General features: G+C 40.6%; 1 protein-coding gene across 1 annotated transcript in view; it reads left to right on the forward strand.

The window, feature by feature from the left end:
- The window catches only part of LOC309401482 (olfactory receptor 6F1-like), a gene marked incomplete at both ends in the record, with an annotated part of 35,366 nt that extends 9,039 nt beyond the window's left edge, over positions 1 to 26,327 (forward strand). Inside the window, 3 exons of the mRNA XM_081970544.1 lie at positions 23,055 to 23,978; positions 25,282 to 25,378; positions 26,101 to 26,327. Of these exons, the coding sequence (XP_081826670.1) occupies positions 23,055 to 23,978; positions 25,282 to 25,378; positions 26,101 to 26,327 (1,248 nt within the window). The remainder of the gene's footprint in view (positions 1 to 23,054; positions 23,979 to 25,281; positions 25,379 to 26,100) is intronic.
- Positions 26,328 to 26,609: the final 282 nt, after the last annotated feature.

The raw sequence follows: 26,609 nt of genomic DNA on the forward strand, positions 1-26,609 counted from the left end.
TCCATATTCCTCTTTGTCAAACCTTCTAAAGAGACCTCTTTAGAAAAAAACAAAGTAGTAAGGATCTTCAACGTTATTGTGGTCCCACTGCTGAATCCTTTCATCTACACATTAAGAAACAGAGAAGTCAGAGATATTTTGAGGAATTTATTTCACTGTCATAGCCAAAATGTAGGTGGATGATCAAAGACTCAAAAAGAATTAATGCCAAAGTGTTATATCATAAATTTTGAATTTGAACTCTTGCAGTTAGCAGGATAACCAGAATCAATCAACATCACTTATTTTATTTCTAGAAGAATATGTTAGCATTTTTATTTTTTCCACTGAATATCTGACATTTTTGAGTCACACGTGAAAGCCATTTGAAAGCAGAAAAATGGATTATTCTTTTCTTTTGAGTATTAGATTCCTGTATTTATTTCCTATCTGTTAATGAATCTAAGAGAGAAACTTTGTTATCTGATTATGAAAATTTTGTCATTCACACATATATTAAATAAATGAATTCAGGACAAAACCTACCCATCCCTCAAAATGCTGTTTAGTTGGGATATATCCAATTTTAGAGTTTACCTAATTCTTAGATGCCAATTGTGACTAGGTAATAATACTGGTAAGGTTCACTCAGATATTTCTGTATCAATTAAGGACTGGTAGGTGTAAGTTCATGGAGGGAAGTTCAAATCAGACCTGTGAAGTGAAGCCAATTAACTTATTATTATTAGCTAAAATATAAGGTGACTGTAACATGTATCAAAATAATATGTGACCACATAGAACTCTGGTAACACATCTTTAAAATATAGAAATCCTAAATACAAAAAACTGTACACTTTTTTGCATTGTACATGGTTTGGCAGGGAGGGAGGGAAGGACAGAAAGAGAGAAAAAGAAAGTTTTTTTTTTAATTTACAACATATTTTTATTTTATTTTCAGTGTAAAGTTGATGGGTATCATCTGATGTTCTTTTCAATCTTTCATTTTATGAAGCATAATAAATAACAAACAACCTCTAAAACTTAATTTAAGGATGAAATAATTGAGAAATTTAATAAATGTAAATAATACTTCCAGATAATAAATTTAGATCTAAGCCAGGAAAGAATTTCCTAAAGAAATTGAGTTTCTGTGTGATGACTTTTCTTTCCTGTATTATTTGGGTTATTCTACATATCCTTTCTGCCAAAGGATGACAAAAAGCATTTTCTAAATGTTATTCCCAATTTGTTTTCCTTTCGTTTATTTGGTATGGTTCCAACATTTTCCATTTTGTCAAGCCTTCTAAGCAAATATCTTTAAAAATGAACAAAATTATGAATATCTTTAGCCTCATCGTAATTCCACTATTGAATCTTTGTATCTACTTCCTGGCAAAAAAAGAGGGCTTGAAGCATTTATTGCATTAAAATCACCACTGAGACTGTGGGCTGGAGGATTTTTTCTAAAAGAAAAAAAAGGAAGACAAGGAGTGAGAGAATACAACATGGTGAAAAACAGGAAGCAAAATAAGGAATAAATTTTGATGATGACCAGTCTATTCAGGCCTGCATAAAGGAAGACTAAAGGACATAAAATTATGCTGGACATTTTGTGGATATTAAAATTTGATTTAAAACTTATGTAGCCTGAGGTTTCAAAGGGGACTATATTATTTTAAAACTCTGCCTCTAAAAACTTAATAAATAAATAAATGATCTTCCGGCTTCTTTGCTATCTTATTTTAATAAGAAAGATGAGCAAAGTTTTTTTTAAAAAATATAACCATTTAATAAATTGGGAAAACTGTTACCTTTAGTTTCATAGATTCAGTTTGTTAAGATTTATTTCTGTATCTAGAGAAATCTTTGAATCACTCATTGAACATATATTTATGCAACAGTTCCTTTAAATAAATAGAAATGTATTGTAGTATAATATATATCTAATAATTGTGTCTCATTCTAGATTTCAGGTATTTATTTTGTATTGAATGTACGTATATAGTTGTGTTAACTGTGCTAAAGTGAAACTAACTTTTAGATGGCCCCAACTGTTTTGGAGGCAAATGTAGAACATTTATATTTGGGTGGACTTTTTCTAGTTCTATGATTGGTTAAGGCCCTATGGGCCTAGAGTATAAATTACAGGCATTTGCCTGCAGTTCCCCAGTTCCATTTTGAGTCAATAAAAGCTGTTGCAGCTATGCTGGTCTGGTTCTTGCCTACTGAAGCCCACTACACAACATCAGGTATAAATGAATTTATTTGTTAGATTTATTTGCTGCCTGTCTCATTGTAGGCCTACTTCTGACTACTCTAATGCTCTGGAATTCCTTAAAGGGCTTACAGAAGTTAGTGCTAAGTAATATTATGAAAGCAATGGGAAATATTAAACATATGGAGAGTAATTTATTATATATTTATGTTAACTGAAGTTAAATTAAACATATTTTTTTGTCCTAAACTACCAACCACTGTTCAATATAAATTCTACTCTGTTTTTGTTTGCTGGAAAAGAAGCAAGCAACCCTCTTGTATCAGTACTAGATTAATCAACAGAAAAAAATAAAGGTATTTAAAAGGCTTTCAAACAGTGGACATAATTGCATTATTAGAAATTAAAGTTTTAATTAAGCATTTCAAAGTAAAAAAAAGTATTTCAAAATGCACAAAATAAACAATAAAAGTAACAATAAAAATAGATAATGACTTCAATTTCAACTCCTTTTCCTTCAGCCAGAAACACACACACAAAACACAAAATAAAGTTGCCTCTTGCAAACTGATGTGCATAAAATAAAATAAATTTCTAATTTCCACCTGGCATCATCATTATTTGGTTTTGAACCCAGATTTTAATAGGACAGGATAAGTTTTCTTATCTAGCTTTCAACCAATAATGGAAAAGACATATTCTAGTTCCATCTGTTAAAGCAAAAGATAAAGGAAAACTGAAGCACTCAGTTTTCATTAAAGATGAAACCTTTTTCCTTCCTGTTCAATTTTCATGGTCTCAGCATCCTTATTTACCTCTACTGAAAGATCAAGGTTTCCTTTAATTCTCCATCTGAACCTTTTTAGACTGAGCTAAATTTACACATTGGGTTTTGATTTATATTGGTATATTTATTAAACCTGTTTTCCAAAGATAGACATGGAAAGACCATGACATACCATGAACAGGGAACTTCAGTTCATGACTTCTCAACTTTGAAACAAATCTCACTGTAAGGCATCAATACATTTTAATGCAATTTCTTAGCAATGTTAACCTATTATTGTTGTTTGAAATAATAGAATGTGTATCTGGTCCTAAAGATATTCAAAAATGTGCTTTTCACTAACCATCAGCCGATCTCAATGGATGAATTAAATTGAATTGTTAATTGCATCCAAAAACTATACTTCTTGTGATATGAAGCCATTTAATACAACAAGCACTTTGCCTCTGAACACTTAAAATCATTATTTTAGCAAGCCTGAATCAATACTATCTCCACCATAACCATAAATCCCTTTTACATGACCCTCAAACACTGCTTGAATGCTGTGCCATATCTGAAATGGTCAAGAAGTGACTGAATCTACAAAGAACAAGAAAAAGAACATGTGATAAATGGGCTATTTTATTATCTCCTAATCCCATCTGCTTTCTCTTGATAGGATAAGATTTCATACAGCTGTACAATAGACTGAATCCTATTTGAACAATAGACTTATTTCCTGGAAATCTAACTATCCAGTGGGTCACACTAAATTATCCAATCTCCTTATTTTGCCAATTTCTTTTCTTACTTGGCATAACTGTCCTTAACTGTCTTGCTACTGAATAATTAGTATAATTCAATTATTTTTAAAAGACTCCTAGAATAGTCCTATTTTTACTTACATTCTTGAATTTCATTAGCTAAACTCACCATCTCATAATCATTTTTCTTTTCTTTGCTTTTCCCCCTTTTTCCTTCTTTCTCCCTCCATTCCTCCCTCCCTCTATTCCTCCCTCCCTCTCTCATTTCCTTCCTTTCTCTCTTTCTTTCTTTCTTTCTTTCTTTCTTTCTTTCTTTCTTTCTTTCTTTCTTTCTTTCTTTCTTTCTTTCTTTCTTGTTAATTAACTTTATAACTCATAAAATCAATTTATTGATTGATTGATCATGTGCCATCAAGTTATTTTTGACTTCTAGTGAAAATATAGATAAATTTTCCACATAAAAATCTACCTCTAATCTTTTTTTCCCCAAGTCTCCCAATGCCACTGCAGCTTTACCATGTTTTCCCGAAAATAAGACATGCCCTGCTAATAAGCCCAATCGGGCTTTTCAGAGCATGCGCCATAATAAGCCCTCCCCTGAAAATAAGCCTGTCCCAAACTATTTAAGCGCATGCACAACTGGTCCCCACTATTATCACTATACCACCTATTGGTACAGTTTCCAAGGCAAAAAGAGGGCCTGATGCAAAAAGAGCTGCAGGCCAAGCAAAGTGCTTCAGGTCCCGTACCCTCGCGTGCATGGAGCCCGCCGCAAAAAGAGCGGCAGGCCAGCAATGCGATTACCCCCTCCTGCCTGTTCCCTCTCGCGCAAAAAACACTTGAAGTCACGAGAAGGGTTTCTTTTTTTTTTTTAACCAGGGGCTTCCCTGGACACAATGGTGAGGAACATGACCGACCTGGAAGGGTAAAAGGCGTGCCTCACGGCCCAACACTGCCCACCTCACCCCAATAGTAAAGGCAGCCTGCCTAGTTCCCTTCCCCGCCGCCCCTTTAGTGAGTGGCAGGTGGGGGGGAGAGAAGTGAGGTGCTTATCCTAGCACTACCACTGCGTTCTTTCATCTAGTGAAGCCCCTTATAAAAAAAGAAACCTCGCAAGTTGAACTCACAAGGTTTTTTTTACAAGGACAAAAAGGCAAGGAACGCAGCGGAGCTGTCAGTCTCCCATAGCACTAGGACACATGTCTCGCTTCTCCCCCCCACTGTTACCCCTCACTAAAGGGACGTCGGGGAAGGGAAGCAGCCAGGCCCACCCTTATTATTGGGGCTTGGTGGGAGGTGTTCTTTTTGCATGAGAGGGAATGGGGTGCGAGGTGCGTTGCTGGCCTGCCACCTCCCACCCCACCCCAATGTAACAGCTGCCTAGCTTCTTCCCTGTCAGGGGTAAATTGAGCCCTGGAATTAAGGAGGTATGAAATCGTGGCACTTCCTTGAAGCATACTTCTTAAATAAGCAAATAAACCCGAGATATATTCTACATTTTATTATAAAGAAAAATAAAATAAAACTTACTAAGCTAATGATTACATTTGGCAGAGTTCCTGTTTGCCTTGGCAGACGTACAAGGTGAAATAATAATGATGAAGGAATGTGGAATGTGTGACATGCGCAGTGAAGCTTATAGATAAGAAGTCAGTTCATTCTACCGTATAACTAATAAATGCAGTGACATTCCCTTCCTTGATGTCCCTTTAGTGGAGGGGGGGGAGAAGCGAGATGCGTATCCTAGTGTGGAATGGGACTGTTCTCCTGCCCTTCACCCACCTATTTCGCCCCCAGGGTTTCTCCCCCAGTGATCCACCTCTTATCACTTCGCCTCCGCTGAGAGGTACCTGGCTGTTTGTCCTTCTCTTCTGCCCCCAGCCCTTTCCCCACAGGCCTTTGGGAGAGATACTGTTCACACCGACCTTTTGGGTTCAAGAGACAGTTAGACGCCAGCCAATCGGAGGAAGGGAAGGGAGAAAGAGAGAGGCATGGAGCGAAAAAGTGTTTTGTATTGAGTTTCCAGTTCCCTTGGGTCCGAGCTAGAAAATCTAATAAATCCTTTGCATTCCCCCCCACCCCAAAATGCTGGGGAATAGCTAATAAATCCTTTGCAACCCCCCCACCCCAAAATGCTGGGGAAGATTTCTTTCTCCTGAGAGGGCCTATTTCCTCTCTTTTATCTTTGCACAGGCTTAAATATGTATTATTAAGAGTTCACCATTGTTCTGTGGTAAGATTCCCCAACACGTGTCAACCCTAGGTATACTTCACATTTTGAAAACACATTCAGGCTCCCTCAAACTGATATCCTAATTATTCTAAATTATTCTAGTCATGTAATCTAACTACATTGTAAAACTCAGGCATATATCCTAACTTAGATTTACATCCTTCCTGGCTGTGTTTATGTTTTGTTTTGTTATCTTTTCCCTTCCTTCTCTGTTTGCTTAATTGCCCATTTGGTCCCCTTATTAACAGCACAAAAGGTGTGAGGATTGCTCTGGTATTTGAGATAGAGCATAGTTACGTGCTGATTCCTGGAGGAGATAGGGGTGGCTATAAAGGATTTTGCAGGAAGAATGCAAGTGATTGTTAGCATATGTTTTTACAGATGCTTAACAATTAAATTATTACTTTTTATTTATTATTATTCCCTTCAAATGCTATATCTATGGATGGAATAATTTTCTTAGTTTTGTTTGGAAGGGAAAAGGGTTTATCTCTGTTGAAAAGAAATGAACTTGGGAAATCTGACTAGTTCCTGTGCCTAATAATTGCTTTAACAAGATGGTAATTATTCAGTATTTTGTTACTCTTTCTGATTAGCCCCCCGGGACTATCAGTTCTTGAAATGAATCAGACAAGGCTCCTGTTTTAGGATTTATTAGCTATTCCCCAGCATTTTGGGGTGGGGGGAATGCAAAGGATTTATTAAATTTTCTAGCTCGGACCCGAAGCAACTGGAAACTCAACACAAAACACTTTCTCCCTCCATGCCTCTCTATTTCTCCCATCCCTTCCTCCGATTGGCTGGCGGCTAACTGTCCCTTGAGCCCAAAATGCCGGGGTGAAGAGTATTTAATTTTTTAATTTCAATGTTTTGAATCACTTATGAAAACCATGTGGAAATAAAAGGAATGGGATTATTCTTTTCTTTTTTATTTTGAATATCAGATTCCTGTGTTTATTTTCTAAATGTAAAAGAATCTCCAGAAAATAACCAATTATCTGATTATGAAAATGTTGCATTTACTCATATATTAATAAAATGGGTACAGAACGTAGTGCACCCTGCAAAATTCTGTTTACTTGATGTGTATTTTATTTATGAATTTAGCGTCCATATGTTATACACATGGCAATACAATAAAAGAAATAGAATGATGTGTTAGATGTGATTGGCAAGCAATTAGCAAGCTAAGCATAATTTTCAAGAAAAGCCCCCCTTTTCCTGAAGAGAAATTTTTTTGATCAGTATGTGCTCTAACATATGCTAGTACAACATGGACACAAACTTGATGCAAAAAATCATGGAAAGATACATGCTTGGCATTACAAGGCAAGATAGAAAGACTTGCACATGGATTAGAGAACAAACAAAAGAATACAGTATCATCAAGATAGTCAAATAATGGAAATGGAAATGGGCTGGTCACATAGCAAGAAAAACTGATGGCAGGTGGACCAAGGCAATCATAGAATGGATCCCACTTCTTCAAAAATGAGAGAGACTTAAAACAAGATGGATCAATGACATCAGCAAGTATTGCAGGCCCAATTGACAAAAGAAAGCACATACCATATTGGTTAAAAACATGCAGAAGAGGCCTTTATCCTGCAGTGAATATAATTAGAGAATGGCTAAGATGATGATGATGATGATGATGATGATGATGATGATGATGATGATGATATAAAGATTTCTGCAATCATTGTTTTACAAAATGGAACAATATTTGTCCCACTGATGGACTTCCCAACTCTGTTATTTCCTTCAACATTTCTCTAACATAAGACATCAGGAAAGCTGCAAATGTTGGTCTATCACAGTGGTGGGCAACCTTTTTTTTCAACTGAGCCAAATCTCGCCAAAACCACGATTGAAATTTATTTTGAGAGCCACATTTTTAAAACCGAAAATACATAGGATGGTACACTGTTTTTAGTTTCAATAAACTCTGGCATTTGAAGCACGCAAGTCTTAAAGCTGTCAAGTTACAAGATCCTTGCATCCCTAACCCTTTAGGAAAAAAACCCCAAGGGGTCTTCAAACCTGACAGCTTGAAGACTTGTGGACTTCAACTCCCAGAATTCTGAGAATTGAAGTCCACCAAGGGCATCAATCATATTAGCCCAGGGATCTGCAAAATTGGCTCTTAAGACTGGTGGACTTCAACTCCCAGAATTCTGAGAATTGAAGTCCACCAGTCTTAAAACAGCCAACTTTGCAGACCCCTGTGTTAGCCCAAAGCCTGGTGCTGGGCCTTGCTCCCCCATTGGTGGAGCCCCAAGAAGCAAGGAGGAAGAAAAAGAGACGGAGCTTCCCCCCCCCCCAGCAAAAATCTAACCGGGGAGCCGGGCAGTAGCAAATTAGCCAATCATGCGAGGAAAGCGAGGTTTGACCGGGTGGGCAGCGAAACTCCAGGGCTCTCTGTTCTAATTCCCCATGAAAACTGTTGCCTCTGAAGCATTTGCTCTACTGTTTGAACCTTTAAGTGCCCCTTTCCCTTTTTTCTTTTCGACCCACAATGATTAGGGAGGATCCTGAAGTCGGGCGGGGACGAGAAGCGAGGAGGGAGAAAAAGAAACGGAGGCTAAGGAGCTTCCCCCCTCCCCCTCCCAGCAAAAATCTAACCGGGGAGCCAGGCGGGCAGTAGCAAATTAGCCGATCACGTCGCGTGATCAGTTAATTTGCTACTGCCCACGCGGCGTGATCGGCTAATTTGCTACTGCCCGCCCGGCTCCCCGGTTAGATTTTTGCTGGGAGGGGGCGGGGGGAAGCTCCTTAGACTCCATTTCTTTTTCTACCTCCTTGCTTCTCGTCCCCGCCTGACTTCAGGATCCTCCCTAATCATTGTGGGTCGAAAAGAAAAAAGGGAAAGGGGCGCTTGTTTTGAAGTGCCCGAGAGGAGGGAGGGGAGCGGGCGCCCGGCACACAGAAGAGCCGCATTAAAATGTGTAAAGAGCCACATGTGGCTCGCGAGCCGTGGCTTGCCGACCACTGGTCTATCAGATTTTCCCCTCAGGTTAGCTGATTAGATAACACTAAAACTACTAAGGCAAAACAGAAATATTCAACTAATGTATGACTGGCATTTTAAAAACATGGCATGAATATTCACAGAGAAATCTGCACACTCAGAACTTCCAAATGGAAATAAGCAATTTTACTTATTTAGGTGGTAAACATTTCAGATTGCCCTCTGTCAGCATTTCAGGTACACAAGATATTAATTGCCAATTCCCATAAAACATCCCCACACACACACTTCTGATCATAATTCTGCTTCTAAATAAAAATATTACATTTTATAAATATTTTTGTTTTTATTTTCTATGAGGTTTCTGATGCAATATGGGAATAAAGGGTGATTCTAAATACTGATTTTCTTCCTCACAGCATATCCAACTTCAGTGATTATCTAATTACTAGATGCAGTGACGTGCGGTGAGGTTTATGGCTGGTGAGGCTGGTGACGTCATCAGGAAGGCGGAGAATGAGAACATGTGTGCAAGAGGCTGAGGCAGCCTCAGCCTCCTGCACCCGTGGTCCCATTCCCCGCCTTCCTGAGTCAACATGAAGGGGACCGCGGAGCGCGAGCCGGCGGAGTGCGGTCCATGGTCCCCTTCATGTTGACTCAGGAAGGCGGGGAATCGGACCACGTATGCCTTTTCCCTTTTCCCTTTTTTTTCTTTTCATGATGAGAGCGGTGAGGCTCTTCCTCTCCTGCCTCTCCTGACCGCACATCCCTGACTAGATGTCATTGTGATTGAATAGCAGTGACGGCAAGGAGGCAATATTCATTATTATTATTCCTTCTGGTACTTCTGTTAGGCCCATTTTTTGCTCTCCCCGGGCTCTAGAGGCTTTCCTCGAGCCTCTGGGAGGGCAAAAATGGCCTCCACCAGGCTCCAGAGGCCCTCTGGAGGCCAGAAACGGGCCCAATTCCAGACTTCTGGTACTTTAGTTTTTCACCCTCCCAGAGTCTCTGCGTGGGTCCTGCACTTACCTGGCATCCAAAATGGGTCATGTAGAGACTCCTGGGAGGGGAGGGGTGGGCAGGGTCAGGCAGTCCTTGTAACCACTGGTTCAGCAAACCAGATTAAAATTAACATCCATTTCACTTGAACGGTCTGAAACAGTGAATCCCACCCCTGGTATGTGGGTGGGTGTGTTTGTGTGTGTGTGTTTGTGTGTCTGGCTATTTAGGATTTTTAAGTCTTATCTTACCTAGACATCATTCTTGCCCAAGTGGTCACACATTGATTGAATACAATTTAAGATCTTAATGTTATCCTTTAAAGTCCTAAATAGCATAGAATTAAAGTATCTGAGCGACCACATTTCCCATTAAAATATATGGGCCAGGTTCCCTTGAAGAACCCTCTGAGGCTAGACACTATCACTTAACATTTCTTCAGCATTGGAAGACTTCCGGTTTCCATAGGCGACGGACGTTGGACTGCTGTTCGCTTCTCTGGTGGGCTCCTTTTAGGAGCACAGGGGGTCTTGGAGGGACCACCTGCCTTAGGGCGGCTTGCTGGAACCCCCTGGATAGGCGGCAGCCATGGGGGGGATCTCCAGGGAGCATAGGGAGTGCATAACAGCACTTTCACTGAATGGATTCCGGAAGTTAAGAGTTAACTACATGCAATGGCTGAGGTGCTAGAGGTGAGAAATTCGCTCCAATCTCCTTAATTGCTTTCAACTGACGAGTAGCAGCTTTTTTTACAAGTTGTGGATTCAATCTGTTTGAAGTAGGAAGATTGGAGGTTTTTTTTTTTCTTTTTCTTCTTCTACCCCTCTCAGGCAAAGCGGCATTTGGACTATCTCTCAATCTCGGAATGGAGATAGAGAGCAAAAATTGAATTAGCCACTTGAACAAACTATGTGAAAAGATTTATATCATAATTGCAGGAGCTGATTGCTGAGTCATTTTGAAAGTTTTATGGAAGTTTTTAATGTTCTGCTCCTGGTCCCGGGGAGGAGCCAAGATGGCCTTCTTCCTTCTTCTTCTTCGCACTTATAAATGAAGTCTGCCTTTTGAAACTACCTTTGAAGAAAGTCTGGCTTTATATTATCCCCCCTGAAGGACTCTTGGAGCCTCTCCTATTACGTGGTCTTTCTGGATTTGGAATATTTGATTTGTTTTTTCTGAGTGACTTCCTGGCTTGGAACTGTGACAGAGGGTTAATTTTCACTTTTGGATTTGCCTGTCTTCTCGGACTCATTTGACTGTGCGCTTCACAGACACCATTTCTTTTGCAAAAGATCTTTACTCTTTCTGAACTTAGACAATGGGGCCCAAAAAACCACCTACAGGCAAAGCAGCCTCGGCACCAACTTTTACTGTATCCAGTCCAACGATTCAACAGACAAAAATTTCATCATTTTTACAAGAAAAGACTGGAGGAAGTTCAAAGGATTTATCTGTTCCTCAAATGTTTCAAACTATTATGCAGGGTCAAAATGAGTTGAAAAAGGAGGTAGCAGATTTTAGAGATGAGCTTAAAAATGTCCAGCAACAAATAACAGAAAATAAACAGAGAATTGGGGTGCTAGAGGAGGGCGCTGCTGGGCTGGGGGAGAAGGTTAAGGCAGTCCAGAAGGGGAATATAGAATTGGAAAATTTTATGGCAAAGATAGAAATTGAACTTCTTTCTCAGATTCCAGAACCTACCGGAGACAGAAGATGAAGATCTTAAATATTTATTTATTATTTATTTATTTATTTGCACTTCTCGAACGCCCCTCTCCCAAAAGGGACTCGGGGCGGTGTACAGTCCACATAGCAAATACATCATCCACAATAAAATTCATTAAATAGATAAACAGATGAATAAGTGAATAAATAAATATGGAGGAGGTTAAAAGAATTAAAAGAACTGTACAGCAAGAATATAAATATGGCTTTAAAACCCCTAAAATCAATTAAATTTAAAACAATACCCTTAAAATACCAGTTAAAAATATATTTCCAGGAGGTAACAGTTATAACAATTATAATTATGCCAGGCCAGCTAATCTGAACAGGTGAGTCTTCAATTTTTGGCGGAAGGAGCGGAAGTCCGTGGTGGTTCTAATATCGGGGGGGAGGTCATTCCAGAGGGTTGGGCCCATCACAGAGAAGGCCCTACTCCGTGGCGCCGCCCGCTGGCATTGCCTAGTGGACAGCACCTGGAGAAGCCCCTCCCTGTGAGAGCGAATTGGCCGCAGGGATGTATGTGGGAGGATGCGATCTATTATAAGTACAATTTTAGCAGAATATATTAAAAGAGATAAAGAACAGTTGTGGTGGGATATGGATCTGATTTCTAGGATTAATTCAGTGTATGCCAGAACACATAATGTTCCAAGGGAAGTACATGTTAAATTTCTTAGGAAGACCATGAGGGATGAGATTCTAGGGGCTCAGAGTGGGGGACCACTAAAATATAAAGATAAAGAAATTGCCATTCTTAAGCAAATTCCGAAAAAAATAAGAGATAAGAGGAGGAAGTATTCCTCCTTATCAAAAAAATTATATAATAAGGGAATGTGGTTTAGATGGTTATGCTGATCTTCTGGGAGGGAAACAGAATTAGAATTAACACAGTTGTGGAGGCAGAGGCCTTCATCAAAAAACATAGTGCCCTCCTAGAGGACGGAAATTTAAGAAGTAGTGAAAAAGGCGACAAAACACAAGACATGAAGGAGGGAGGGGCTGCGGCTCCTCCTGGGGACAAAGGGAAGGGAACAATAACGGAAAGACTCAGGTCACAAAAATAAATATATCTGGAATATCATTTTAATTGTTGATATATTTAGAAAGTGGCAAAAGAGATGATTGAACACATGGTTGATACAATGTATAATAAGATGCTGTTTCTGCTTATCTTTTATATATATTTTTCTCCTGTAAAAAGTTGTGAGAATTGGAGAGATTCCTACCTCTGGCACAATGGAGCTGCCAAAAAATATTTTTTGTATATCCACCTACCCTTTCCTCAAAAAAACTTTAAAAACCAATAAACTTCTTTTGGAAACATTTCTTCAGCATTGTTTCCTATTATGAAATAGACAGAAATGATGGACCTCTTTCACCAGAGTTTTCTTAATTCATTTTATCTTTGGAATAAAAAAAATATTGACCACTTGGAATTTCACTCTGAATACCAATAAATTTTCCTATGTTGTGTAGCACATTGGACTGTAGGTACCTATGTATGTATAGCAGGAGGGAGGGAATAAATTGAGGGTTTGGGAGGAAGGGGAGGAGACAGGAGGAGTGCAAGGGGAGGAAGGAGGGGCTGGCCGGGGAGGAAGCATGGAGAGAGGAGGTGAGAGGAAGAGGGTCCAAGCCTGAGGGGAGGAAATGAATAGGCTGGCAGAGGTTTCTTTGGGCCAAGCTGGAGAGGAAAAAGAGAATAGTATAGCACAGGATGAGGGAATAAGGGAATAGGCTAGTGTTGTATTCTTTCCTCCCTGACTTACGACCGGGGATTTCCCCCTGTTGTCAGCCAGCAACAGCCATGCTGCGCCTTAGCCAATCAGGCGCGGCATGGCTGAAGGCGGGCTGATCTGCTCTCCTGATTGGTTCCTCGGCCTGACAGCTCTCCCTTAAATAGCTGTCAGGCTAAGGAACGGGCGATTCTCTCCTGTTTTGCTCGTTGTAGTTAATTCAAATAAAATAGAGTTGGACGTTCCTCAGTGTGTCAAGCCTCGTCTTTCCCCACACTTCTTCACTGGCGACGAAGGTGGGATCCTTCTGAGGCGACGACCCTGACGGAGCCTGACCTCTACATACAGCCGCTTGAGTTCGCTCCCCGAGCCGCACAATTCAAGCCGCTATGTCTTCGCTTCCCCCGTTCGCTCCTTTCGGAACCGACGGAGAAGGATGGACGGGATTTTTGGAGCGCTTCGAGTGCTTCCTGTGAGCCAACGGGAAAAGGGGTATTCCAATGGAGGAAAAGTGCAGTTTCTTCCTCAGTAGTTGTGGAACCCCGATGTTCAACGCCGCACGGGCGTTGGCAGCCCTTTCACCCGTCCACGATCTCGACTGGAATACGCTGATGGCCAAGCTGAAGGGACATTACGCCCCGACCCCATCGAAAATTGCCCGGCGGTACGCATTCCGTCAGTGCGTCCAGAAGCCGCACGAAGACGTCAGCCAGTTCCTCCAGTCCTTGCGGACCACAGCGATACCCTGCGAGTTCCCGGACTTGGAGGACAACCTGGTGGAACAATTTGTCAGCGGAGTCAAGGACCGCCGGCTGAGGAGGCGTCTCCTGGCTCGGCCAGAAGTCACCTTGGCCGAGGCGGTCGCTGAGGCACCGGCGGTGGAGTTGTCAGAGCAATCCGCTGCTGAGATGGACCGCCACCCGTTTCCATCGTCCCCAGCGCGCACCTGCCTCATTGATCAGCTGGTGCCCATGCCGAGCCCGGCTGAAGAGGAGGAAGAGCTCGTGGCTCGCCTGGCAGACCTACAGAGACGCCGCAATCCGCGACCTCCGCGCCAGGCTTCGACAGCCTGCCTTGGCTGCGGGGGCAGCCACGACCGGTCAACCTGCCCATTCCGGGCGTCCATCTGCCGCCGGTGTTCAAAGAAGGGGCACTTGGCCCAAGTTTGCCGGGCTGTGCTGCCTCCACCACCACCCCAAGGAGCCACGGGCCAGCAGATGACAGCAGGACCGCAGCAGCCCCGCCGCCAGCCGCGCACGAGAGCCAGCTGCTACGCCGTGGAGCCAGGCCCAGCAGCCGCCCCTGCTGAGGCGATCTACCAGGCCTCCGCAGGTGCGGACAGGATCAAGGCGGCAGTCCTCATTGAGGGCGCGCCTTGCGAAATGGAGGTGGACTCCGGCTCGTCCCGCTCCATAATTGCCTGGGCTGACTTTAACAAACTTTGCCCCGGCGTCCTTAAACGCCAATTGACTGCCAGCCCCGTGGCCCTAAGAGACTATCAGGGGTCACTTATCCCAACCCTAGGCTGCTATACGGTCCGGGTTGAATACGGGGGGTTTTCGGGTTGCCTGCCAGTCTTAGTAGTTGAGAAGCCCCTCCCCGCATTACTGGGGCTGGATTGGTTCCCCGCCCTTGGTCTCCCAGTGCAGGGGGTGCACTCCATCTCAGACACGCCCCCTGACGTAGCTGCTGTCATCTCCGCCTACGCGGACGTTTTTGACGGCCAGCTGGGACTATACAAGGGCACCCCCATCTCTCTTAACTTAGATCCCCAGGTTGCTCCCATTAGGCTGAAGGCCCGCAGGGTGCCTTTTGCCTTAAGGGCCAAAGTTGATGAGGAGATTGACCGCTTGCTGGCACAGGGCGTATTGGAGCCTGTTGACTACTCGCGTTGGGAGACCCCAATAGTGGTCCCTGTGAAGGCCGACGGCTCCATACGCCTCTGCGCCGATTTTAAATCCACCATCAATTTGGCCCTTCAGGCAAACCCCTATCCAGTCCCTGTCGTACAGCACCTGCTCCACTCCCTGGGGCAGGGCTGTATTTTCGCGAAACTGGATATGGCGCAGGCCTACCAGCAGCTCCCGGTGGATGACAAAGCGGCGGCTGCGCAGACTATCGTCACCCACCGAGGGGCTTTCCGTTGCCGCCGCCCAGCCTATCTTAGCGACTACGCATGCTCCACTGTTACGCATGCGTCCTCGCTAGGGGGGAAGGAGTGTTGTATTCTTTCCTCCCCGACTTACGACCGGGGATTTCCCCCTGTTGTCAGCCAGCAACAGCCATGCTGCGCCTTAGCCAATCAGGCGCGACATGGCTGAAGGCGGGCTGATCTGCTCTCCTGATTGGTTCCTCGGCCTGACAGCTCTCCCTTAAATAGCTGTCAGGCTAAGGAACGGGCGATTCTCTCCTGTTTTGCTCGTTGTAGTTAATTCAAATAAAATAGAGTTGGACGTTCGCACAGGATGAGGGAATAAGGGAATAGGCTAGTAGAGGCTTCTGTGGGCCTAGCCTGAGGGAAATAAGGGAATAGTATAGCACAGGCTTCTGTGGGCCTAGCCTGAGGGGAAAAAGAGAATAGAATAGCACAGGCTTCTGTGGGCCTAGCCTGAGGGAAATAAGGGAATAGTATAGCAGAGGCTGCTGTGAGTTAGCCTGAGGGAAATAAGGGAATAGTATAGCAGAGGCTTCTATGGGCCAAGCCAGGGGGGAAAAAGAGAATAGAATAGCACAGGCTTCTGTGGGCCTAGCCTGAGGGAAATAAGGGAATAGTATAGCAGAGGCTGCTGTGGGCCTAGCCTGAGGGAAATAAGGGAATAGGATAGCAGAGGCTTCAGTGTGCCAAGTCTGAGGGACAAAAGAGTTTGAGTGAAAGGAGGCAAGCAGAGGAAACAACGAAGGAGCAGAGGGTGTGGAAAGAGAGCCCAGCAGGCAGTTCAAGAGAAAGTGAAGATAGAGAAAGAGAAAGAAGTTCCAACCAGCCACATTACCTGCCTGCTGAGAAGAGACTGACCACCACCCCATCAGGTGACCATGGTAAGTAAAAGTGCATCAGGGAGGCAACAGGTTGGACTGGCAGCCATACGAAGAGGGCCAGGAGAACCCAGACTCCATCGGCCCTTGCGAGGGTTAGCGCTTTATACATATCAGTGGTGGGTTCTGGATCCTGTTGCAACCGGTATGCTGCAAAGGAGCTGGGCTTCCACCATGTGCACACTGCACACACTTGTGCACTACTGCCCTGCGATGCTTCAGCTCCTTGGCGGAATGTCGCAGAGGTGCCATATGCTGCGTGTACATAAGCAAATGGCCCGGTTGGGTAAAATACAGGTAAGGAGGGTGGGCGGGCCCTCCGAAGGACCATACCGGAATGATACCTGATGCTCTCAGCAAGCACCGGTATGCCCGAACCGAGGCGTACCAGTCGTAACCCACCACTGGTATGTATTTATGTGTTCGTTCATTTATTTATGTGTGTGTATATTACCTTGGTATCCATTTCTAATTTGTAACTGTTCCTAGGACCACAAAAATTAAGTCACAATCCAGTACTCTTTGTTTCAAACTTGAACCAGAAAGTTCAAGTTTGCTATGGAATTCATACTTCCTAATGCCTCACTTTTCTCAAAATTGTTATGTACTGTGAAATTGTTTCTTCTGTGTATTTTATTCTCTCTAAATAGTTTACTTAGATTGTTAAAGTGCCAGTAGAAACATATGTCTACTGGGATTAAATTAACCATGACATGAATATTTTAAAAATATTTTCAGTTAATATACTAGAATCCAGTTTGATAAAACACACCAATTCCAGCATTTCTGGATACTTTTGCTTTCCATTTGTAAATAAAATGCTAAGAAAGTTTAATGTTCTGCAAATAGAAGAAAGATAAACTACAAATCATTATGCAAAATTTATATAGGTTTGTTCATGGATTATTGAAACATTTACTCAGAAAATAAGGGTACCATTAGGAAAAGGTTATCATTAGAAAGTTTTACTGCTAAAATATACCAAAGATTTTGTGTGAAGGTAAGATAAATTTAATAATAATATTTTTCCATGTAACACTTTTTTCTGATTTTCTCTTCTTATGTTTTATAGTTTCTGATTAGCTGTAGTTAATTTTAACAGAGAATTTCCATATTATATTTTTCTAAAGGAAGCACAACTTCTCAAATGGGTAATTGATTAGGAAAGATATTCCTTACAATTTTGAACTACATTTGAATGCTAATTTATCTTTTCTGCTCCTTCCTTCCAAATTTGTTTGGCTTCAATATATCCTGTCAATTGGGAAAAAGTGAATGATTAGGATTCTGAATAATCGTATAAGGAGAAAAGACAGAAAAAAAGATTTCTTCTCTGCACTTCTCCCAGTAATATTGGTGTGATAAGATATTGCATTTACATCCACAACAATGGACTTCTGTGTTAGAATTTAAACTTGTTTGGTGATGATGGTTACTCCATTGTTACCAGTGCGCTACTCAAAAAGGCATTAATCCAAAACACATTTTCCCTGTTTGGAAATTGTATCCTCACTCTATATATCATTCATGCCTTTATTATCAAGATAGAATTTCCATAAATTGTAGTCCTCTTAAAGAAGCAAATTGGATCGTCCTATTCATATTTCTCTTTAAAAAGATTCTATTTTTCCAATTCTATAATACACACTGCCCAGAACTAATCCAAGTGAAGAATGACAATAAATAAAATAATTTCTCCATGCATCTGTCTTTTTTAACTGCAGAATGCTGAGATCTACCTTCTATTGAGAACAATAGGATGCATTTCTCTGTAAGTGTGAATATACAGATATAAAATGCTGCTTCTCTTTCTCAACATTAACTGCTGCCAGCAACACAAATCCATTGTTAGTTGAAAAATCCCCCCTCTTCTATAGTATTTAAACAATTTGTGAACATTTTCGTCAGTATTAAAGTTGAGTAAAAAAAAAAAATTAGGATTCAATGTATAATTATCTTCTGCCTTTTTCTATTTCCTCAGTAACAACAATAAATAAATTGTCTAGCTAGTAATAGGGCTGATAACCATCCTGGACAACTTAGCGTGGTTCTTTAAACAAAAGGAAACTAGGTCGAGCCACTTTGTAAAAAGTAAATATTGCAAAACTCCATCCATATACATTTTTCCTTCCCATGTTTGACTTCTACAATTTTTTTTATAATTTTTTTTTATTTTAATTTTCAAAACAAACACAAAATCTTCCTTCTTTACATACTGTAGAAGGTGTACCAGTTGGTTACAAAAGACTTTCGTGCATCTCTTCCACAGTCATAAATCATAATTAATATTAACTCAAGTATTTTAACTCAGATATTTATATATGTTACCGTCATCATACCTCCATTTTCATTTGACTGTAATTGTTTAAACGTCCTTCATCATAAAATATACCAAGATTTAATACATAACCACATACTGGCATTTCATTTACTATTTCTAAAATCTTCCAATGAGACTAAATCCTTATGTCCTATTCTAGCTAAACATCCATAATATTTAATAGCAAAGTTTTCTATCCTTCTTTCCATATCACTCTTTACAATTTACATCCCATTTCCTTATGTTGTACACACACACACACACACACACACATTGTTAGCATTATCCCTCCTTTATTTGACTATATCCTGCATCATATCATTTTTCCCTCTAATAATCAAGACTTAACTGAATCTAACTTAATTCTTTTTTTATTAATCTTTAAATATAATCCAAAAGGGTTTTAATCTTCCTTTTATGGCTACCATTCAATATTCATATCCAGTTATTACTTATCATAACACTACACATTGTATACATTATTATCATTATCAATTATTTATTTAACTATATGTATTATCACTAAATTTCACTAAGTTTAGCTAGTTTTAAATTATACTCTTCCATCTATCAACCTGTATCTTTCAAGTAGCAAAACAGTCTCATATCTTCTGCCATTTGTGGTGTCAGTTCTCTCATCATCGCCTTAATTAACTTTGTGTGGACTCCTCTTAGCAACTGTTTGCTTATAAAATCTCTCATGTAATTTCAATGCCCTTCTTCTGTTTCCTTAATCAGCTTATCTTTGATTGTTGGAAGTGTTATCAATGATATTGCTAATAAAATTTCTCTCTTTAAATCCATAAATTCTTTTGTTTTCTCTTCTTCTGTATCTTGCCATCTGGGGTAAATTTCCCCTCCATTTAATTCCTCTTTCAATATTCCACTCTTTTCAGAGACAAACCAATCAACATAAATATCAGCAATTTTAATTTATTTATATTCATTTTCCTCTTCGATTTTTAGGATTTTAATCACCACTTTTTCCATTTGATTAACATCTTCAACTTCTTCATCATATCAGGCCTATGCTATGAAGTGCACAAATAATAAGAATATGTTGAATTGTACCCTGAAATTACTAGAAGCTAGTGCAGATAATAAACGGATGGTGTAACATGGGTATATTCATGACCACAACTACCCGTGCCAATGCACTTTAAATCAGTTGTACCTTCCAAGCCTTCTTAAACAGAGACTTATGTAAAACACATTCCACTAATTAAAATGAGATGTTATTAAGGTGTGCTTGACCATGAGCAGGGGCCCCAAATCCATAAGTAGGAAAAATGTCTCACAAAATAAACTTCTGCAAAGGTTTTCTTGACTTTACTTGCCAATGGCTCTTCTGTTAGGAGCTTAAAGTACAATTGGACACCATAATTATGCACCAATTGTACTTACAGGAAAATCTTTGCAGACATTTATCTTTTTTTTTTTTTTTTTTCCAGAAAAGTTTTATTGGTTTTTTTAAAAACATTTATGTGGAAAAGGGGTAGGTGGAATTACAAATTTTGGCAGTTGCAAATGTGGCAGACGCCCCCTCCCTCCAAACTCCTAGGTTACATCAAAGTATCAAATCTTAATATATAATCATAAAAAGTCAGCATCTTAATTCTAGAAAAAATAATTTTCAATCAATTTATATAATTATAATATATAGTCTAGTTATAAATTCATATTTACTTTCGGTCTGTTTATAACATTGTGATTTCCTTATTTATTTTTGTGATCTGAGTTTTCTTGGTGTTGCCCCTTCACCCCCCGCTGGCAGAGCTCCGGCCCCTCCCGTGTCCTGTATGACCATTGTAGTATCTTCTGTTTTTTCTAGGTTGGCTTTGTTTTTTTCCATAAAGGCCTGTGCCTCTATGGGTGTATTAATTCTGATTCTTGTCTCCTCCCAGAATATTAGCATACCTTCAGGCATCAACCATCTAAACCACACCCCCTTCTGGTATAGTTTATTCGCCAATTGCGAATAATTTTTCCTTTTTTCCCTAATTTTTTTGGGAATCTGCTTTAGAATGGTTATCTCCCTATCACAGTATGTCAATGTTTGCCCCCTTTGCACACCCAGTATTTCATCTCTTGTGGTTTTCCTAAGAAATTTAATGTGAACCTCTCTGGGAACATTATGTGTTCTGGCATATGCTGAATTCACTCTATAAGCTAGGTCTATCTCCCAATCCATCTGCTGTTTATCTTTGTGTAGGTATTCAGCTAAAATATTAGTCATAATGTCCCTTATGTTTTCCCCATCTGCTTCTATTACATTTTGAAATCTAAGATAAAAGGACATTCTCTCAAACTCTATTTTCATTTGTTGGATGTCAAGTTCTTTGTTCCCCTTCTGTAAAGCCTCTACCCCCCCCCCTCGCCTCCGCCACCCCACCCTCCACAAGGTCCAGTCTCTGTGAGTTCTTAAAGATTTGGGCTTGGTTCTGTTTGATTTCATCTTTCATTTCCCTTAACTGTTTCTTAATTTCCTCCTGGCCCTGTAGAATTTGTTGAAGCATTTGTTGAAAGTCTATCTCTGTAGTCTTGGGTTGCATCAGTTCTGTTATCTTTGACTGTGTAGCTGGGCTAGACGTTGCAGACGTTGGGGCAGAAGTAGCAAATCCAGGCTTTCCAGGAGGTGGTCTTTTTGGAGGCATGGTTTTTAAAGCAAGGAAGTCTGTCAAAATAGAGACTGGGCAGCTGGAGAAGTAGAGCAGGCAGGCGAATCCAAAGGGCAGAGGATCCAAACAGATGGGGATTTCTTTAGTCAGTCTAGCAGTAGATGAAAGTTTTTTCCCCAAAGAGTTCAAAGAAGAACAATCCACAAAAGATTCCTCTGGGTGGCTCGGAGACAAAGACCGGAAGCCTGAATTTTAGAGGTGGAGTCAAGTTTCACAGTTCATGAAGACAACGGAAGTGTGCCATCTTGCCCTGCCAGCTTTGGGCTCAGAGGCATAATAAAGTTTTAAAAAATTCAAAAAGTTCTCAGTTCACCCATAAATTCTGGAGCTAAGTCCGATGAAAGTCACTTTTAAAAGGGTGAGGCATCATTAGTTGGCTCTCCCCTCTCCTCCTTCCCCTGAGGGCGAAAGCAAAATCTTCTCAAGCCGCTTGTCCAAGGGAGGGGGGGAAATCCCCCTCCCTCTAGCCGCACCTCTGGCAAAAGTCCGAAAGTTTAACTTTTTTTCTTAAAAAGATGCTGAAGGGTCCATAAATTTAAAATAGAGGGAATGGAGAAGGGCAGCCTCTCACCACATTGCCGCTGCTTCGTTCAATCGCGCGTTCTCCGATCGGCATGGGGCGAGGCGCGCGCACACGGGCGCCCTCCGATACTGCTCCCCGGTGCCTAGAACGAAGCGGAGGAGCCCCCGCCAGCCGACGCCGACGCCAGGACCCTCCGCGAGCCGTTCCCTCGGCAGGACACCTCTCCGGGGCGTCCTGTGCCCCCCCAGAAGCGGGGGAAGCCCACCGGGAGAGAGGGAGCAGGCACTTCCGGTTCCGGCGGCTACGGCGACAGGCAAGCCTTTGCCTGCAGACATTTATCTTGTGGGTCAGTTTTTCCTATTTGTGGATTCGCAGGCCCTGCTCGTGATAAAGCATGGTGATCAAGCAAACTCATTAAGATCTAAAGCTGAAAAATTCCTAGCATAACAGCATTCTAAAATCCACAAACATTTATTCTTATTAGACTTCAGCAGACATCTGTTCCTTCCCACCCAGATTCCCAAAACTTTTAGACCCTCAGTTGGGTCAGTTTCTGATTTCATCCCAAGAGAGGAATATTGTTAAAATCTCTTCTTCAGTTTTGGAAGACAAATGTGCAATTGTCCCATATTCAGAAAAGCCATGCTATTTTATTGCAGGATATGTTGAGGGTTTTTTGATATGCTGTCAATTTTATTAAATATCATTATAATTTTACTATATTGTCACATTTTATTGCATTATCACAAATAAGACAGAACCATGTTATGTAAAAGAATTTCAGATAACTTGGTTGATAAATATATTAAGTATCCTTTTCTTTTAAGGAAAGGCCTTTCATTAGCTTTCATTTCAAATCCTGTCAATAACAAATATTAGTCTGTTGGCATTTCTAAAAATCATTTTGCTGTTGCTCATAAAAATATCAGTCACTAATATAGATCATGATAAATTAAGATATCCAAAATGAAAGGTACAGAAAAAATGTAATATTGTAAAATAATTCATATTGGCGGCACTGATATTATAGCATAAATTAATATTAGTACTGTTACATTTTAGTGAAATCTTCTGTTCATAAATTTGGTATTTTTTTTCCATTTCAGATGGAAATGCTGAACCATGGACAACTAAATACCACAAGGGTTACAGAATTTATTCTTCTTGGCTTCCCAGGCTCACCACATTTTCAGCTCTCCATTTTCATATTTTTTTTAACCATATACCTTCTGACCATCTTAGGAAATCTCTCCATCATCCTTCTCATAATAACATATCAGCATCTCCACACTCCCATGTACATTTTCCTTTACAATCTTGCTTTATTGGAAATATGTTTTACAACAGCCTCCATCCCTAAGATCCTTGCCATCCTTCTAGGGGGAAGCAGAAGTATATCTTTCTCTTGCTGCATTTTGCAGTTATATTTCATTTTTTCTTTTGGATGCACTGAACAGTTGCTATTAGCTGTGATGGCTTATGACAGATATTTGGCCATATGTTATCCTTTGCATTACAGCACTATCATGACTACCAACCTGTCTTGTAAGATAGCTCTTGGATGTTGGCTGGGGAGTTTCCTTCTTATTTGCATACCCACATGCATGGTTACAATACTGTCCTTCTGTGGGTCCAATGTGATCAATAATTTCTATTGTAACCTTCATTCTTGGATCATACTGTCATGTACAGATACACGTTTCATTGAGCTAACATTTTTTTTCATCGCTGTTATAGTTATTATAGGCTCCTGTATGATTACCCTTCTTTCCTATATGTACATTATTTCCACAATCCTACGCATCCCTTCCACCAAAGGTCAACAAAAAGCTTTTTCCACATGTTCTTCCCACCTTGCTGTTGTGATCATTTGGTATTGTTCCACCATATTCCTCTTTGTCAAGCCTTCTAAAGAAATTTCTTTAGAAAAGAATAAGTTAGTAAGTGTCTTCAGTATAATTTTGGTCCCACTTCTGAATCCTTTTATTTATACATTAAGAAACAAAGACATTAGGGATGTTTTGAAGAATGTATTTCACAGGTGATTGATAATTATTGAATATTGTAAAAGACTCAGAAATCTTTAAAACAAATGTTTTAAATATTCAGCAATGTTGAATTTCAACTCTTATAGTTGGCAGTAAAGTATTCCTAAACTAGCCACATCTCCAGAACTGTTTCAATGAAGTTGCATTGCTGATGTCCGCATTCTGGAGCAATTGTGGAATATATTTGTTATCTATTTATTTTTCTCTCTATGTTTAAATATGTTAGCATTAAATAAGTGTTTAAAAAACAATCACTCTGTGACTCACTTAACAAGGCTGGGAGGGGATGGAAAGAACAGGTTTATTCTTACCCTTTTTCCTTTGGAATATTTTGATCTCATTCATATTTTTTTATCTAAAAGGAAAACTCAGAAAGGCAATCAATTATTAGGGTGTAAGAATGTTGTCATTCATTCACTCATTAAAGAAATAGTTTCAGAACTGATCCTAAAATCTGGGTATCAAATGCACAGTTCATTTATATAGATAATTATTGTCTGAACAAATGGAACACAATGTAGCACTGATTGTGTTACCTAGTTTATCTAATCAAATGTGTGCAAGAAAGCCAAGCACAGAGTGTGTCAAGGACCCTTCACAATGGAATACCACTTGTCCCACTGGGATTCCTGTCTGGTGCCTCTGTCAGTAGGTATGACTGGCATTTTGAGAAACTGTAATGGATATTCCAAGAAAATGAGTTGAACAAGAGGTTCCAAACTGAAAATGACCCTTCACAAACATGTTTTGTATAAGGTGAACATTGCTGCATGCTATCATTTTCAGTACATCAGAAATTAATTATCAATTCCCTTTTATCCCAAAGGTGCTTTTTTTCAGGAGGCAACTTGACTTGTTTTGTGATTCCTTACTTTCCTGTCAGAGCTGAAGAAACTTCTTGGATGAGAAGCAAAATGTCTTAAAAGAAGAAAGAAAAAAATTCAGTTGCCTCCTGCAAAAAAGCACCTTTGGGATAACCACAACCTGGATGACTGAAAATCTCTTCCATTCCCAGTAAGGATATGGCTAGCTGATGAGAGCTAAATTGCTTGAAATAGATCAATAGTCTCCCTTTATAGATTTATCAGCACAAATGCAATATACACACACATGCAGACACACACACATACATACTGTACGTACATACATACATACATACAAACATACATATACCGTATTTTTGGAGTATAAGACTCACTGGAGTATATGATGCACTAAGGCAGTGCAAACAACCGGCCCTACGGGCAAACCGGAAGTTCAGGAACAGACTTCTGTTTGCTCTTAGGGCCGGTTTAAGCCCCTTCAGGAGCCTTCCATAGGCTTCCTGAAGGCTCTGGAGGACGAAAAAAATAACCCTACGAACAAACCAGAAGTCACTTCTGGTTTGCTCGTAGGGCAGGTTTAAGCCATCCGGAGGCTCCACAAGCCTTAACATAAAACAACCCTACGAGCAAACCAGAAGTCACTTCTGGTGTTTCCAGAAAGCCTCTGAAAGCTCCGGGGGGCTTAAACCGGTCCTATGAGCAAACTGGAAGTCCGTTCTTAAACTTCCAGTTTCCGGTAGGGCCATTTTTTTGTGTTCTGGAACTTTCCTGAAGCCTCCGGAGGGGGGGCTTTTTTCACCCTTCCTAGGCTCCTATAAACCCTCTGGAGACTGGGGAGGGCAAAAATGGGCTCAAAAAAAGGCTAAAGTCACCTGGCCAGCACACACATGCGCACTGGGCAGCTGACAGGACAACACCTTGCATGTCCTGGCAAATAGCTCCATGTGCCACTAGTGGCATGAGTGCCATAGGTTCGCTATTCCGGCACTAAGATTTTGAAGATGCAAGAACAGTGAACTCCGGTTTGACAGCTATTTATATAGCAGCTGTCAAACCGTCAACCAATCAGAAGAATGTTAGCTCCCTCTGGTGACGCCTACAGGAATTGACCAATCCAGACATTTGGTGGGTGTTGATTGACACCTTATGTTTGCTAGCCTTAGACACAACAACTATTCTTAAAATCCCCTCTGCCCAGGGGAAACAGAAAGCATTCTCAACATGTTCTTCTCATCTCATTGTAGTGACATTATTTTATGGCACTCTAGGTACCATTTAAGCAGCCCCTTCAGCCAAACAGTCTCCAATTCTCAATAAACTCTTCTCTTTGCTATACACTGTGATTACCCCCATGATGAACCCCATGATTTACAGTCTGAGAAATAAAGATGTCAAAGAAGCTCTGAGGAAGCTTATCTGCAAAAACTCCTATTGTACCTTTGTCAATAACATGGTGGATCAAGAAACAATGTTTAAGGAAATACCAGTGGAAGTTGAGAAAAGCTGATACCTGAATGTTGAAGCATGATCCTATCCTTTAATTAAAGTTAAATGTGTTCTTTAATTTATTTACTCTCACTATTTTAATGTGTGTATGGAATTAGCACATTTGCTGAAAAACTTTGAATGTTAATAATCACAACTTAATCTCTGGAAACCAGAGAAAACCATTAATTATTTTTTAATTGCAACCAATTTCATTGTATTTAAGCACAATGACAATAAAGATTATACTTATACTTACCATTATGCAAGAACACCTATACAAGTGGTGTACCTAACATATAAA

The sequence above is a fragment of the Natrix helvetica genome, assembly GCF_964273705.1.
Source record: "Natrix helvetica genome assembly, chromosome: Z".
Taxonomy (NCBI): domain Eukaryota; kingdom Metazoa; phylum Chordata; class Lepidosauria; order Squamata; family Natricidae; genus Natrix; species Natrix helvetica.